The sequence below is a fragment of the Protopterus annectens genome, chromosome 10.part0, assembly GCF_019279795.1.
Source record: "Protopterus annectens isolate FY-2018-M chromosome 10.part0, PAN1.0, whole genome shotgun sequence".
Lineage (NCBI taxonomy): Eukaryota > Metazoa > Chordata > Ceratodontiformes > Protopteridae > Protopterus > Protopterus annectens.
Genome location: NC_056744.1, coordinates 1,198,906,161 through 1,198,923,270, shown reverse-complemented (window position 1 = coordinate 1,198,923,270; position 17,110 = coordinate 1,198,906,161). Strand labels below are relative to the sequence as shown.

Genomic DNA, 17,110 nt, shown 5'->3' with positions numbered 1-17,110 from the left:
TTCTGTCAGTGAGCCATTTGGCAACTCATCTTGTGACGTAGGGATTTATACCTAGTTTAGTGAGTTTAGCTATAATTCCAGAATGGGGGATGGTGTCGAAAGCCTTGGCGAGGTCAAGATAGGCTGTGTGAACCACCTTACCCTCATCTACGGCTTTCGTGACTGCCTCAAAGAAGTTGATCAGGTTCAGGAGGCATGATCTGCCTTTTACAAACCTGAACTAGGTGGGATCCAGAGTTTGGAGGTTACCAGTGTCTTTGTTTATGAGTTCCATGATGATACGTTCCATGGCCTTGCAGACCAGGCTCATCAGGCAAATAAGTCAATAGTTCTCAGGATCATTGTTGGTTCCCCCTTTGTGGAGTAGGATAACTGCTGCTGTGTGCCATTCAGTGGGCACAAAGCCTGATGCGAGGCTATTATTGAACATGGTGGGGAGCCAGTTCATTCTGAAGTTGTTTAAAATGCAGCCTGGGATGTTGTCTGGTCCCTTGGATGCTGTGTTTTTGGCTTTAGAGAGTGCAGCTTTTACCTGTGTAGTTGTGATTACATGGACTCTGCATTCTTCCTGCATAGATATGGGCTCTTTAGGGGGTGAGGGGGGGGGTGAGGTTAGCACTGAACCTATCTGCCAATATCAGTTGTTTCTGTAATTTTTGTGCATTTGTGCTGTAACTCAGAGCAGATCTGGGTGTTGCCATTGAGATTCTTGACTTAGCTATAGAATGCTTTGTTGTTGTCCTTGTAATTAGTGGTGAGTTTGTTTTCGTAGCTAGCTTTGGAGGATCTTATAAGGGATCTCAGCTTCTTACTGAGGCTGACCAGGGAGCTCCTCCACTCATGAGATTTTACTCTCTTTTGCAACATTTTCTTCCTTCTGTTGTACAGTTTGTTTATGGCAGGGGACCACCATATTGGCTTCCTTTTTTTGGAGGATAGCATCTTGGTTCTGTTTGGGATAGCACGATCCATGCACTCGTGTAAGTACTTATAGAGTGCATTTGAGTAGGATTCAGCAGTTGTAACTGTATTGTCCATCTGCATGGGTGTCATGAAGTTCACCACTTCTCTCTTAAGAAGCATGAAGTTGGCTTTGGAGAATTTTTTACCGTGGTTTGCTTAATGGGGGGTGGGGGCGGGATGTGGATATCAAGGGTGATTAGCTTATGGTCGGATCGGACCAACGAGGAGTTGACTTCAGGTATTGAACACCGGTCACTCATGTTGGTAATGACTAGGTCTAGGATATTGCTGCCCCTGGTGGGGGTGTGGATAAGTTGATCCAGAGCATTGGAGTTTATGAATTCCAGAAAATGTTGAGCTAAGTAGTTGGTACATGAGTAGTTTTCCCAGTTAATTGTGGGGTAGTTGAAGTCGCCCATTATTAGGGTGTTTGGTTGAACCCTAATATTTTCCACTACGTCAAGAAAAGAGGAGTGAGAATCCTGGAGCATGGTGGGGGATCTGTAGCAAGCTGCAATTTGGATTGCAGTTTTGCCCAGAGCTAGTTGCACTTGGATAATCTCGGATGCATTATGCTGAGCAAGTAGTCTGGAGGTGTGGATATCCTTATTGAATATGGACACACCTCCGCCTTTGGTGTTTTGGACCAGGTTACATGGTCTGAAAGTGTGGTATGAGTTATAGCCTGGTATTGCAGGGGTGCTGTCTGGAGCTTTGATCCAGGTCTCAGTCACTGCACAGATATCGATGTTCTCCATTTTTAGGGGTTCCTTGAGTGAGTGCATTTTGAGATTTAGACTTCTAGCATTGAGTAGCATTACCCTCAGTTTTTGCTTGCTTGTTCCTGTTACGGTGGTGAATTTGTTATGTGAACCTTGCCTAAATAAAAGCACTATAGGGGCAGCAAGAGCCTTAGCCAGTATCCGGAATCCCAGGGGCGACAGGTGCAGGCCATCTGTGGCAAACCATCGTGGTCCGTCGACCATGTCATCCCAAGCATACAGATACTCGATCCCCTTAGAATGCCACCAGAAGCTTAGCCAATTGTTGAAGTCGATCATTTTGTCCCGGTACTGCAGTATTATTCTGGGCGATGGCAGAATGCTACTCAGGACTAGGGTCATACCTGCCTGGGCTACAAGATTAGAGAGCTCTTCCATGTCTCTCTTCATGTAGTCCAGGGAGGTACGTCTCGGGTCATTCACACCAACATGGACAATGACAGCATCACACCAACATGGACAATGACAGCATCATATTACTACGTGTGGATTGACCTGAGTGCGTGTTTATTTCCTTTTTAACTTGTTCTGCATCAAAAAGTTATTTTGATCCTTCAGGAAAAAAATACTCTGAAGACATCTGGACAACAGTAGCTTTAATCTCACACCTACCTCTCAACATTCCGTGATTGCTTGGATAAACTTGAATCTGCTAGGTCACCAAGACTTCAGCGGAGTGGCTGCAAAATGAACTAGTTCTCATGGATGGATATTGATAAGGCCTTTGACTTAGTGTTTGTTGTATGTGTGGTTTCCGAATGTGGTAAAAGCATTGAGGATTTGGACATCTGTTTGTGCTATTATTTTTCTGAGAGGATTTGCAAAGGGCACATGGCTGTCTTTTGGATGAATAAGTTACAAGGAAAACTCAGGGGTTAAGGTTACTTGCAGAGTATATTGCAGCACTATGGCATTTCCTGGAGAAAGTGGAAGAAAGCAGAGGAGATTGTCACCTGTTGCCAGACTGTAGCAGTAACTGGAGAATTAGAGGTCATGAAATACAGAAGTAGTGTAAAGTAGTACCAGGCATACTGAATATGACTGCTTTAGACAATATTTCATTTCATATCTTGATGAAGGAATGGAATTTAGATAAGTTACTTTGTGGTAATACTTGCAGGGTATAACATTTTAGATCTGGTTGTGTATAACAAGAAGGAATTGTGTCAAAGATGCAGTAGGTCATTTGCCCTCTTTATAGATTTTTGGTTAGTGTAGTCATGGAGCTTGTATTGGATGAGGGATGTCAGAGTTATGGAATGGGCTGCAACAATGGGTATAGTGGGCAGAACTTCCTTGAGAAGGGTGAGGTATCTGAAAATATACTGCCTATAGTACAGAATAGAGTGCAGTCATGCAGGGGTTGTTTAGCAACTTAAATTGATGTATAGGCAAGTTGGATATATAATACTTAAATTTAAGGTAGTGCAAGCAGTGGTAATGCCTTACCATTCCTTTTGGTGGTGGTAGGGAACTGAGATAGACATCTGTAATCTGCCTTTTTTTCATTAAAGGCATATAGTTGAAATTGTGGAGTTTAATGTTTTTTTATTGTTTCACTTTAAAGTTAATTATGCTTTCTGGTATATGTAAAGGAATTTATTTAGTTGCTTTATTACTTTCAGAATGCTCCGATCTTTGCTGTCTGCACAGGGAGTCAACCCACAGATGATAACTGTTTTCATAGATGGCTACTATGAGGTAAGAGCATTGAACTAGAAAACAATGCAGATTTCTTTTTTTGAACTGCAATCTTGTTTTTCTGTTACAGCAAGACATTTTCTTCTTTGGTGGACACAGGAGGGAAGGTAAATTGGAAGAAGGCTACAAAAATTATATTGCGTTCACATCACAAGCTATGAAAGAAGAGATTACAGAATTTTAGAGCATGTGATCCTGAGAGCAGATAAAAGGAGTTATGCAGTAGGAAAATTGTAATAGCCTCAAGGGAATTTGCATCCAAGAAGGCAGTATCTTTCAGAAATATGTGTGTGTTACTAGAAGAAGGCTTCAGTTTGAATACAGAAGAAGGGTGCTTCAAGAATCATAATGATAATGCTTATTTTAACAGAAGAAATGATGCATGAAAACAGCTTTCTTAAAGTGTATAACTTATTACTGGCTACTTTTGTGAAGAATTACCTCTGACTGCAGTTTTTGGCTGTGTAGTTCCCTTCAAAGAGCTGCATCTCCAGAATAGTTTGACGTATTTCTGATGAAATTTCCAGGGAGCCCTATTAGGACAGTTGCCAGTAAAATATCCCTATGTTGTACTCTTAGCTTCATTGACAAAGGAACAGTTGCATCTTGAAATCTAATGTAACACATTGTTAATAACATTTTATTGCCACATTTACAACACTTAAAATGTCATGGTAACAATAATACAGTTTGTTTTATGTCCGAAGTCAAATGTCTAATTATGCTTATGTTGTTTATCTTCTACATGTGCTACTCTCAAGAGAACTGATAGCTAGAGTTTTATTTTGTTCATCGAGTCTGTCCTATCCGACTTTTTGGTTTTTGAGCCACTTGTGTGAAATTACTTGGCAGGATTAGTGCTCCAGTCTCGAGCACCTTTAAGAATTTTCATCCCATGATGCTCCAGGGACCCAGATTACTTCAGCTCTTGTTTGTCAGCATCCTAAACAGACAGGGATCTATTCTTGGCTCACAGCTAAGAGTTCTTCCTTGCTTATTTTGCTAAAACATGGGATATCTGGTCATTTTATTCCCAGACTTGGTTTGTTTCTCTCTTGACCTTTCAGTAGCTAACTTTTGGGTATTACCACTTTCGTTTCTGTCTCTCAACATCAGTGTGTTTCACCATTGTCACTTTTGTCTTTAAAAAAACAAAAATAGAAACCAAAAGGTTTGCTTAAACTTTTCTTTAGTGTTGTGGTACTGTTAGCTTTTTGCTTACTTTCCTTTCAAGCTATTTCTAGTGAGCTACTCTTGGTGGTGAACTACTCTGTTGTTATCTTTTCTTTGTGTGTACATGTGTATGCTTTAGCAACATGGAGAAAGCTAAAGAGTAAACCTTTCGAAAATGTACAAAAATGTGGATACAAAATCCCATCTTGGGACATGCATGAATTATGCGACGTGTGTTTAGCTTTGGATCACTTGACAGCTGACTGCTTTGTTTGCAAACCATTTGAACCCAGAGCACTGGCCAACAGGTGAAGTCAGGTTATTATCATGTATCTTTTGACTCTGGATCAGGAGACTCCCAAATCTAAGACGTCTAATGACAGACCTAAATCCTAAGGAATCATAGTTGAGAAAGAGTTGCTCCAGGGATTCTGATCCCCATTGGCTCCAAAAAATCTTGGACAGTGATACCTTCAGCATCAAAGCAGCAGTACTCTCAGTTTTAGCTTCAGAGTTGTAAGAAGCAGTCATTTTCCAGGGTACATCACTCAAGAAGCTTGCAAGCCAGACTCCTGAGAGGGAACTGTCTAGGATCCCTTCCTGTCCTCTTTCCACTTCATCCTTCTCATCTTTCAGGTCATATAGGAGCACTTATGAGTTAGAGCTGGATCACTTGATGACCCTCCTGTTGACTCATATTGAGATGGGAGTCCTCCCATCCCTTTTAGGTATGAAGGATGCATAGGGTTGATCCTAATTACTTCTCCATCTCCTTTCGTGGTGTGGATTTTGGCACCAGTGGTTCAAACTGATGCTGAACCTGAGGCCTTCAGTCCTAGTTCTCACTTCTGTGTTGTCATTTTAGGCATAGTGTAAAACATACGTAACTCCAGCTGGCTGTGGGATTGAGGCTGTCTCTTGACTGTTGTTTCAGTCCAGGGGCTTCGCCACCTTCCTCAGAGTTGTCTCTCATAGCTCCTTTGATGGTGTTGGATACATGGCCATTTGATTTTTCAGCTTCAATCTCCCCTCTCAAAGCCATCCACTCTTTCTTCCAAGGGGAGGCTGTCTTCAGTGCCAGTCATCTTTCCTTTGGGAGGGACAGATCAAATTACAGAAGTGGCATCTTTGGATCTGGCAGAGGATAGTATGGCCTTCCAGATTATGGTTGGGAAGATTTCATCTCCTTTGACAATAGAAACGCAGGCTTTACTGTGATTAGCTCCACCCTGTGTCTCCCACTGCTTCTCTCCTCTATCCCATCAAGCATCCATGAGTAGTAACTGAGCCACGGGCCTCAAATTCATTGCTCAGTAGCAGGAACAGTCATCTATGGCATACCTCTCTGATGTTCCAAGAAAGAGGATGTGTAACAGGAGACTCATTGACTGACTTTGAGTCCATCACATCAGACTGACTCTGACAACAGAGAGGGTTTTCCCCAAACTCTTTACACGGATGCCACTTTCAGATAGATTTTAGAGTTTGTGGCCTAGGGGATCATGGCCCATTGACCTCCATCTTCTCAGGATGAGGAGGTTCTGTTTGTGATCTGTGTTTTCCTTCTACTTCTTGAACAATTCCTCTGGCAGACAGGTTGATAGAGCTAGCTGTAAAAAGATTGTGGCAGGAACCTGATACATGTGAAACAGTGCCTCAGAAGCTAGATAAAATTCTTAGGGCTCCCAGGGACAGACAGCACTGGGCATAGTTCCCACTTGTGGATACTGTTATCATGGCAGCATTAATGAAGCAACTGACCGATAATTCATTCACTTACCATTCTCCTAATAAGGAATCTAGAACTATGACTAGACTAGGGAAATGGGCATATGCTTCGGTCACTTTTGCATTGAGTGCCCAGAACTATGCCACACACGCAAAAAAAATTCAGTGGGACTTGGTGCAGCAGGTTCTAACAACTTTGAGAAGACCTCCAGTGTTTGATTCTAGGAAGCAGTTGGAGACATCTTAAAGCACAATGGTCAAAATTTCAAACCTCTTGATGTGCCTCATGTGGAATGCATCAGATGGACTAAGACACCTGAGTCTGTGAGACATCAAGCCTGGCTATGCCTTTGCAATTCTGTGGACAACTTTAAAGTGCCCTTTACTAAACATCCCTTTTGATAGATGCTCTTTATTTAGTGCTATGGTAAAAGTGAAAATGCAAAAATGTGAGCAGAATGGCAAAACAATGTCTGCCATTAGAATGAGGTTTGAGGCTCCACAGAGATCATATAAGAGGAGATAAAAGGTCCCAAAGACCAAGCAACAACCTTTCAAAACAGCTGTGAACAGGGGTGGTCATAGTAGAGACTTGCGTTTTAATGGACGCAGGCTCAGAGGCCGAGGAGATCTACAGAACCAGGAATACTGTGGGCCCTTTTCTGACAGGGAATCTCAGCATCCCTAAAGGGTTGTCTGATTGCTTTCTTCTGGAGGCACTTGAGGGTTGCTTGTCCCTCTACTGTTCCTTGTGGGGAAGCCCATCATTATGGACAAATGGATTAAAGGTATAATATCCAGAGCTACTCCATAGTCTTTTTTCTTACCCCCCCAAAATGAAAAGGCACTTGTCATATTTTCCACCCCATCATTTAGAAGCAGCAAAATTGATGGTCTCCTTGCTTCACAAAAGAGCCATCCATGTGGTCCCAACAGTTCGGATAGGTTCAGTATTTTATTCCAGGTTCTTGTTTGGTTCTGAAGAAAGCTCAATACCTTGGGCCCATTCTAGACCTAAGTCACTTGAACAGATAAGTCAAGCATACCCAGTTCTGAATAGTCGCAGTACAGTCAATTCATCCTTGTCTTAGGGAAAATGCCTGGATGGATGCCATGAATCTTCAGGTTACTTACCTCCATATCAGGTTAGCAAAAGCGACTCAGAGGTATCTTTGCTTCTAACACAAGACAGTCATCATCAATTCAGGGCCCTGCCCTTCGGTCTCACCATAGCCCCCCATGTGTTCACAAAGTGCATGCCAGTCATAGCAATCTTCTAAGCCTTCAGGGAGTTGGAGTCTTCCTTTGTCTAGATGACTGGCTCCTAGCTCCTGTCACAGTGAAGTTACTGATCAAAACCAGAGATTATTTGCTCAGGCTGCTGTCTGTCCGTTGGACTCTCCATAATTCATCAGAAATCATTTCTTCAGCCTACTCAGGTGATTCACTTGATTGGATGTCATTTGGCCACCACTCACTTCACTAGTTTCTCTGCAGGCGGACAGAATTCAAACGCTGAGGCAAGATGTCAAAAGTCTTCTTTGGACTACATGACTACATCCACTATGGCCAGTCTAGTTCTTTTGGCTCTCTCAGCCTCATGGCATCATCTGTAATGATAATACTGTTTGCGTGTTACCACTTGCGGGTTCTACAGTGGCTTCTGAGAGTCCATTGGTCTCAATTTTTGCATCCTGTATTGACCCCATTTTGTATAACAGACTTGTGAAGACAGCATTTACAACGGTGGTTCAACTCCCTTTATGTTCTGTCCAGCAGGAAGTTTATTGTTCCACCACCAGAAGCAGTAGTTACTACAGATGCCATCTCCATAGTGTTGGTGGGGGTATTACAAAGGGAGGATAGTCCAAGGTTTATGGAATCTAGCCAAGGCAAATCTTCAAGTCAATATCTAGGAAATACAGGCAGCTCTTGTATTGTAGGAACTTCAGGACTGTCTTCCTCTGGGGTGTTCTCTGTCCAGAGGGACAGTTTGATGGTGGATTGGTATATGAACAAACCCGGAGGAAGCAGATCATATCCCCTATGCAGAGAAGCAGTGAGGGTTTGGCAGTGAGTATTGGCTTCACATCACACATTTTGGGAGCTCTCAGTTGCCTTGTAGACACTCTCAGCAGGTCAAGCCTCATGCTTAATGAGTTGTCACTCAATCTGATGATGGCACAGCAGACTTTTTCACCACTGGGTTCAACCTTGCTGGATCGTTTTGTTTCCCCAGACAACACCTAAAGTGTATTGAGTATTTTGTCATGTGACTTCCACAAGGATAGTCCCTGAGGGACTCCTGTATGCCTATCCTTATTGCTCCTAATCCCTAGTGTTTTTGCAGAACTCAATCAAATTCAAGGTCTGTCATTCTCATAGCCCTCTTTTAGCAGCAGCAGATTTTGCTCACTCTTCTCAAGCCTCACCTCAGGGAACTCCCACAGATGTGGAATCTAGTAATGGGTCTATTATCATACCCGTCTGGGAGGCCTCACCAGTATCTTCTAAACCTCAGATTAACGGCTTGGTTTCTGTAATGCCAGTGATAGCCAGCAATCTAGCTTTTTCATCTGATGTGGCTAAACTTTAATCTGCTTTCTAGAAGGCATCTATGTACAAGTTCTATTATAAGACATGGAAGAAGTTTGTTATTTAGGCCTCATCATAAGGCATTAACATCTTTTTAGGTGGTAATCTGTTTTCTTGCACACTGGTTTAATTTGGGCTGAAGTTTCTCCATTATTAAAGTACATTTATCAGCCGTTTCTAATTTTCATGCAGGCTGACAGGATTCTGTTTGACCTCATGTAAGCTTTGCAAACTCTTTTTAACAGGAGTTTTTCGTCTCAGAACTTTAATTAGGGATCCTTTCCCTCCTTGGACCTGAATTTTGTGTTAGAAGCATTGACAGATCCCCCTTTGAACCGACATCTTCATCTAAGCTAAAATGTCTTTCTTGGAAGACCTTGTTATTGGCCATTATTTGACCAAGGGGAGTGTCCAGGCTCCATGCATTTTGTTCTGTAGTGCCCTAGTTGGTTTTCCAAAAGGAAAATGTGTTCCTATGTACAAACCCACCCTTTCTCTGTAAAGTGGCTTCTGAGGCAGCGGCAGCCATGACACAGCCTATTCATTTACCAGTGCTTTTTTGAACTATTCCAACAAGAGGTAGTACATCCTTCATATCTTGGATGTAAATAGACAAGTGTGGTTTTACCTTCATAGGACTAGATCTTTCAAGATGGAATCAAATTTTCATCTCCTTTGCAACTATTAAGCTCTTCTGCAGTGTGTCCAGAGTTAACATTTCCAGATGGATTGTTGGATTGCATTGTTATGTATATTCTGTGCATAATCGCACTTTGACAGGCAGACTCATACACATTCTACCAGAGCAGTGGCTACCTCTGCAGTTTTTTCAGGTGTTCTTCCATAGATGAGATTTGAGTGGCCACAGTGTGGTCTTCTTTCCATATGTTCATTAAGCACTGCAGACTAGATTCCATTTCCAGGTAGGGAGATCCTTTGGAGCCTGTGTCCTTAAAGGTCTCTAGTCATGATTCCACCTAAGTCAGAAGACATAAGAGACTTGTCATGTCTCAGGATGCTACCCTAGAATCCATGTAGCTTGAGGTTCTGACCCACAAGTAGGATCAGATAAACTGAATGAATAGAATACAGGTTATTTTCTCACCATAAGACTAGCCTTTCATTCATGTTTGTCTGACATGACAGTCCTCCCTCCATCCGTGTTCATGTTCTGACTTGTAGGACGTGAAGGATACTTGTATTCCTTGCCTTGTGGAACAGTAGGTCCTTGCACAGGGCTTCATACTCTGAGATAATCTAGGTCCCTGGTGATTATAGGAGGAAAATTCTTAAAAGGTCTCAAGGTTGGAGCACTAATGCTGTTGAGTTGGATCCGACAAGCGGCTAGAGGACTCGTGAGTCATAGCTAATAGACATGAATGAAAGGATCCAGCATTATGGTGAGTACACAACTACCATTTTTATTGGAGTTTGTTAAAATCTTATGGTCATTTTAACCTTTATTTTACCTTAACCAAGTGAACTCAGTTTCTATATACAGATTTCATATATTTTTTAATATAATTTTCAGGACAAGATGCCCAACCTTATGTATCATACTATATGATCTAACTGTAAGGATACAGACATCTTATTATATCTTATTATATGCATGTTAATGCCAGTAAAACCTTTTTTTTTTTTTTACTTAAATGAGAAATGAGTATTTCCAGAACAAATGCTAGCCATGTATCTTTGCAGTGAAGTGAATGACAAAATGCAGAGTAGCCTGATGGCTGTGTAGGCTTAGTTGGTGGTACCTACCAGTATCAAGCCATATGTTTGAAACTAGCTGAAGTTTTATGAACATTTTTTCAGAAAAAAGTATTTTGACATTCAGTTACTGAATGCACTTAGTTGGTGATTCCAAGTATAAATTAATTTTTATTTATATAAATTATGCCACTGCATGCAAGTCGAAATTTAAAGGGATGGAGTTTTAATCCCTTTCTGGTAAGCTCACCTGCTGCAGATTAATAGATATGATTTTTACTACTGATATAATACCAACTTGATGCAGCTTAGACATATATTGCATTCACCACCTTGATATCCACCCCGGTAGAAAGAGAGTGTAATGCAACATGTCAAGCTGTCACTTAGAAATGCCTTATTCCCCTGTTGACATTTCTCTGTAAAGCTTGCCAGGAATTGTAGTTAGGCACTTATATTCAGAATGCATCTAAAATTTCCATTCCATCCTTAAGAATGTAAGTGTAACTCAATGCTGAAGTTGGCTGAACCATATTTCCATGATCCATACAAGTTGTTTTTGGTGCTGTATCTTTCCAAGTGTGCCCCTTTTTTGGGAACTGCACATGATTTATCACGTCTCACATAGTGCCATTTCAGATGTTCTTCGTGTTTCACTGTTGCAGTCATCATATTAGGGTTATCTGCTTGTAGTAGCCCTTAGTCGGCCTGATTATCAAAGTCTTGGGTCCTGCATCGGTTGCTGTCTCATCTTCCATGACGTCAGGTAATCAGGGGTATAAAGCATGCAGCCGACGCCATTACATCAGTATTTCTTGTCATGCAGTGCCCGAAGCAGAAGCATTTCGCAAGTGCCGGTCGGCCGACTCCTGAAATTCTCATTTTCGAGTTTCAGAACTGAAGTCTTCAGCTAAAGCTAAGTACCCCACTGGGGAAACTTTTTCTTGCTCTAAACCGATGTCAGTAAAAGTCAGTAATTGTATTTCTTGTGGAAAGCAAATACCTTATAAAGATTTTCATTCGTACTGTATTCCTTGCCTAGGCCCTGACCACGATGTACCTCACTGTCGGTTTTGTGCCTTATTTAATCCACAAACTATTTGTCATCGGTACATTTTCGCTTCTAAATATTTTGGTACTCAGTTCAATTATCCAGATATGTCTTCAGTAAGCCACCCAACTACCAGCATTCCAAAAAAACGCAAAGATAAAGACAGAGACAGGCCACTTAGGTCCAAAGCTGCCAATGACGCTTCTCCTAAACTAATTGCCATTTCACCGGTACTTAGTGAAGAGCTTTCGCAGCCCCTGATACCCGCTACTTCAGATTCGCAGGCCTCTACTGAGACCCATTCGGAGTCCTGTATGCCGCGAGATACTTCAGCTGTGGAACCTGTGGATGTCTCTACCTTAGATGGGTCCAGAGACGCTGTGTAGGCATCAGCTTCTGAGTGTGTATTCAGGCCTACTGACTTGCATTTTAAACTGTCGCTATCTTCTTCTTCTAGGCCTAAAACCCGAACCATGTCTAGGAAACCGATGCCCAGACCACATGGTCAGGCCTCTATGCCTGAAAAACAAATGATGAGAATGGCTGAAGATCTTATTACTTTAATCAGGGGAAGCCATCTTTCCCCCTCTGAGACCTAGGACCAGGATTCTGAAATTTCTGTCTCCTCTGATGACCAGGATTTACCCTTATCTACTTATGAAGATTCTGATGCAGTGGACTTTATTCCCTCTGCTTCTCTCCCAGAGGATTTTTCTTTTGGTGAAACCTTGCATACTCTGCGGGAGCATTTTCACTGGGAATGCCAGAATTACTCTGATTCTAAAAAGAGGCTTAGAGACTTCTTAATCCTGCCCCAACACAGGTCGTGCTGGACATTGTGACGATGCCTTTTCAGAATCTAGCCTGGCCTCTGACTCTTTACCTTCTGCTCTCAGAAAATCTGATAGATATTACAGGGTTCCTGATTCTCACAAGTTCCTTTTTAAAAATCTTACTGAGCATCTTGAATCCATTTCACAGGGACCCAAGGCATTAAGGCTACTACTGCCAAAAATCCTACCCCCTCTGATAGAGATTCCAGGGCCCTGGATAGATGGGGTAAGAAGGTATACACCTCTGCAACCTTGGCCATCAGGGCCTTAAATTGCCAGTTTCATATGTTAAAGTATCAGCAGCATATTATTGGATTGCTTAAACAGAAAATTATGTTGATTCCTGATTGTGCTGAAAATAAGGATTTACAGGATTTAATGCATCCTGATGAACAGGTTGGAAAACATACTTTGCAATGTGGTTTTGTTTCACTAGAGGCAGCTTGCAGGGCTGCTGTCACCGGGTCTGTAATTAGAAGCATGCTTGGCTTAAGGAGCAATGTTTGCCAGATCATGTTAAAACTAAATTGCTGGATGCTCCCTTAAGTCAGGACTGCCTGTTTGGTGTCAAAGCAGAAGAAGTTCTTAAAAAGATGGCGGAAAAAGCTAAGTCTATGCAAACTGTTAAAGATTTCTTACAAGTGCAGCCTCCTAGATTTAGTAGGCATTGGCCCTCAAAAAACTGGTCCTTTCCTGCCTCTTTCAGGCCATCTCAGTTCAAACCCAAAACCAGCAGAACAACCAGGCTTCAGTCCTAGGGTATGCACAGGACTAAACAGTGGGGGGCTCCCACTTCCAAATCAGGGAGTAGTAAGACTCCCCCCCCCCCCCCCCCATGGTAAGTTGTCTCAGTGACTTAACTTTAAATCTTCCAAGCACTTCTCAACTGTCTGCTCCTTTAGGGGGAAAGATTGCTCTGCAAGCTAAAAACTGGGAACTCATTACCTAGGACAAATGGGTTTTAAACATAGTTTCCCAAGGATACAGATTTCACTTCCACACGTTACCAACCCCAGATGGTTGGCCAGATCTATCCCCAAATCAGTGGGCAGAGTCTCAAAAGCAAGTACTCTCTATTTTAAGATTAAAGGCTATTCAGACTGTACCAGAGGAGGAAATGGGACAAGGTTTCTACTCAAGACTTTTCCTGGTACCCAGAAAAGACAACTTATGGCGTCTTATCCTGGACCTGTCTATCCTAAACACCTGTTTGGTGATTCCAAAATTCAAGATGCTAACTCTTCACTAGTTCTTCACATGATAGGCAATGATGCCTGGCTGGCAACACTGGATTTAAAATTCACAAATGTGACAAGCAGCAGTTAGATAAATCCGTTTATTACAAATCCAATAAAATGAAGCGCTTTTCGTCCGATAAATATACAAACTTCATCAGATATAAGCACAAATCAAGTGATACAGTTTAAATAGTAAATAGATTTAGTCAGCTGATCATCGGTGTTAGTCATTAAAGCAGTATTCCCCATATATCAAATTTATGTTAAAAACTTTTTACCATTTAAAGATTCTAATAAAATCAAATTAATCTCACAAGGAATAGCTACACAATAAGCAATAGTTTCATTTGGAATTACTAAAACTATTCCAAAATGAGTAATTGCTAAAAAACAATTTAAAACAAATTTAAAGCAAACTAGCAACAGAAAACTTTCTTTAAAAACAGTTTTTTTTAAATATTTATATTTTCTATGTTTTCTATTTAGTGACAACTAAATCCCATATTGTATGTTGCATATTGGATATTATATTCGTGTTGTAAGAAATCATACATATAAATTTCTCCTCCTGTATAAGCCTATCTACGAAGGCTTTTAAGTTTGAGAATAGCCATAATGGAACACATATTGTTGAGACCCGGCCAGTTATATGCATATAATCTAATCTGCCATAGCAATTCCCATCTTTCTAGTTATATTTCTATTGGTCCCCCTCTTATACTAGGTATTAGTTGATCCAAGATCCAGAACTTGAATACATGTGTAGGATATTCGGACACATGTTTAGCTAATGCATTTTCTTGCTTATTTTTAAAAAAAAACTGTTTTTAAAGAAAGTTTTCTGCTGCTACTGTTTGCTTTGAATGTGTTTTAAATTATTTTTTAGCAATTACTCATTTTGGAATAGTTTTAGTAAATCCAAATGAAACTATTTCTTATTGTGTAGCTATTCCTTGTGAGATTAATTTGATTTTATTAGAATCTTTAAATGGTAAGTTTTTAACATAAATTTGATATATGGGGTATACTGCTTTAATGACTAACACCGATGATCAGCTGACTAAATCTGTTTACTATTTAAACTGTATCACTTGATTTGTGCTTATATCTGAAGTTCGTATATTTATCGGATGAAAAGCGCTTCATTTTATTGGATTTGTATTAAACTGATTTATCTAACTGCTGCTTGTCACATTTGTGAATTTTAGCAAGTTTTCTGTGGTTCGTTTGTCTTTTACAGTTCGTAACACTGGATTTAAAGGAAGCCTACCTGCACATCCCAATCAGGGAATCTTGCAGAAAATACCTACGCTTCAAAGCAGGAAGCATGCACTATCAGTTCTCTGCATTGCCCTTTGGCTTATCTACTGCGCCCAGGGTATTCACAAAGTGCCTAGCTCCAGTCATTGCATTTTGCAAGCAAAGAAATATTCAAATATACCCATACCTGGACGATTGTCTAATTCACAAATAACTGCTAACTGGAAACTTGAACTGAAGAAACACGGAGGCACAGAAAGTCACGGGTAATCCAACAAGCATTATTCTGAAGCGCTTTTTCATCCTGCTCGCTGGCAGGACTTCATCAAATAATAAAATACAATCAAACTGCGTTTGTTAAATAATGAATGGGCGTTACAATTAAATCAGTCATCAATTAACTGTCTAAAAGGGATATTGTTCTTATATTCCACACCTAAGTTGACTATGAAGTATAAAAAGCATGCACTTTTGTAAAACATAATAAATCCTAAAGGGTAACAAGCTGACAACAATAACAAAAAATCATTGCAATAAAATTTTTTACAATAAAAACAGTATTATATATACGATAAGTTGCCACACTCCTACATTGACTTAACCAAAAAAGTAAATGGGTAAAGTTAATAGTAACTAGGAAGGTAAATAAAAAATGAGAACGTAATAAGTAATAATTAATCATACACCTTGGTCCTTAGTTATTCCAGTAGGCTTAAAAATGGCAATAAAAGTAACCTTCCTTTTACTGTTAAAAACGTAGATGTTAAGGACTACGTTAAAACATGATGTAAGAGTGTTCAATCTCACCGTTTGTTCTTACACACGGGTTCGGAGCCGATCCTCGGCTCCGAGTCGGCAGAATTGCAAAGCTCTGAATCTCAGAGAAGCTCAAGACCAGCCCATATCCCACAATCCTCCCAGACCTAGTTTGCCGCTGCAACAGATCGGATCGACGAGATTTCGGACCAGATAGAGAATTGAGTTGTATTACTATTTTTAGATAAGATACTGATTTTTTTTCTGATATTTCCTTATAGTTATTAGATTTTTGTAGAAGTGCTGTGTGTGTTTTATATATATATATATATATATATATATATATATATATATATATATATATATATATATACCTTTCTTTTTCTTCAGGCACCCTTTGTGGCCTAACCCTTTTTCTTTGGGTGTGGTTTTTGTGAGTGTCTTCTTATATAGCCTTTTCAATATATATATATTCTTATAGGATTAGTATTTTTTTCTATTCTCATAGTTATTGTTATATTGTACTATGTCAGAAAAAGCTAAATCTGGCTTTAAAAGATGTCAGTGTGGACAGAAAATGTCCATTACTGACAATCATGCTTCCTGCGTCTACTGTCTTGGCCCTCTCCATCTCCAAGAGGATTGCTCTATTTGCCATTCGTTTAGCAGGAGGGTCATGACAGATAGACGCAGGAAGCTCATAGACAGAGGATTGCTGAAGCCTGCCTTTCAAGAGGCTTTGGACAAGTCGGATCAGGCTTCTAAATCCTCGAAGAGGTCGAAGATGTCGGAGCCCATGTCATCGGGTCCGAGTTCATCTTCTCGGGTTCGTTCGCCGGTTCCACAGATCTCGGGGCTGAGCGTCTAACATTTATCTTTTCCTGCGCCCCAGATCTTGGAACCGGTGTCGGAACTGCCACCACCGTCCATTCTTCGGTCGGTGCCATCTTCGGCTCCTTCGACCCATTCTTCCAGACCTTTGTCTGAGACAGATGTGGATCGTGTCGTGCAGAAACTCATGGAAAACATGGCCCTTTCCAAGTTAATTGCAGTTTCCTCCCAGTTGGTGTCGAAACTAGAAGGCCTCCCCATATCTCCAACGGGTTCTCCTTTGAGACCCATCCGGATCTCGGAGCTGGGAGAAGACCTGATGATAGTGGAGCCCTCGGTGCCGAAACCGTCCATTGCACGATCGACACCTTTGACTTCGACTCCTTCGGAACCGTTAGGGGAGGGGCGGAGCCGACGGTCTTTGCTCGGTTTCGGGACCGAGAGTCGTATCGACCTGTCGGTACCGACTCTCCCTCTCGGGGCCTC

The 17,110-nt window shown here is 41.1% G+C and overlaps 1 protein-coding gene across 7 annotated transcripts in view; it reads left to right on the top strand.

Annotated features, from left to right (window-relative positions):
- POMGNT1 (protein O-linked mannose N-acetylglucosaminyltransferase 1 (beta 1,2-)) overlaps nt 1-17,110 on the top strand; it is a 1,898,302-nt gene that overhangs the window by 569,912 nt on the left and 1,311,280 nt on the right. For all 7 annotated transcript variants that reach the window (XM_044085953.1, XM_044085951.1, XM_044085948.1 and 4 more), the window contains one exon: nt 3,371-3,446. In XM_044085953.1, the coding sequence (XP_043941888.1) occupies nt 3,371-3,446 (76 nt within the window). The remainder of the gene's footprint in view (nt 1-3,370; nt 3,447-17,110) is intronic.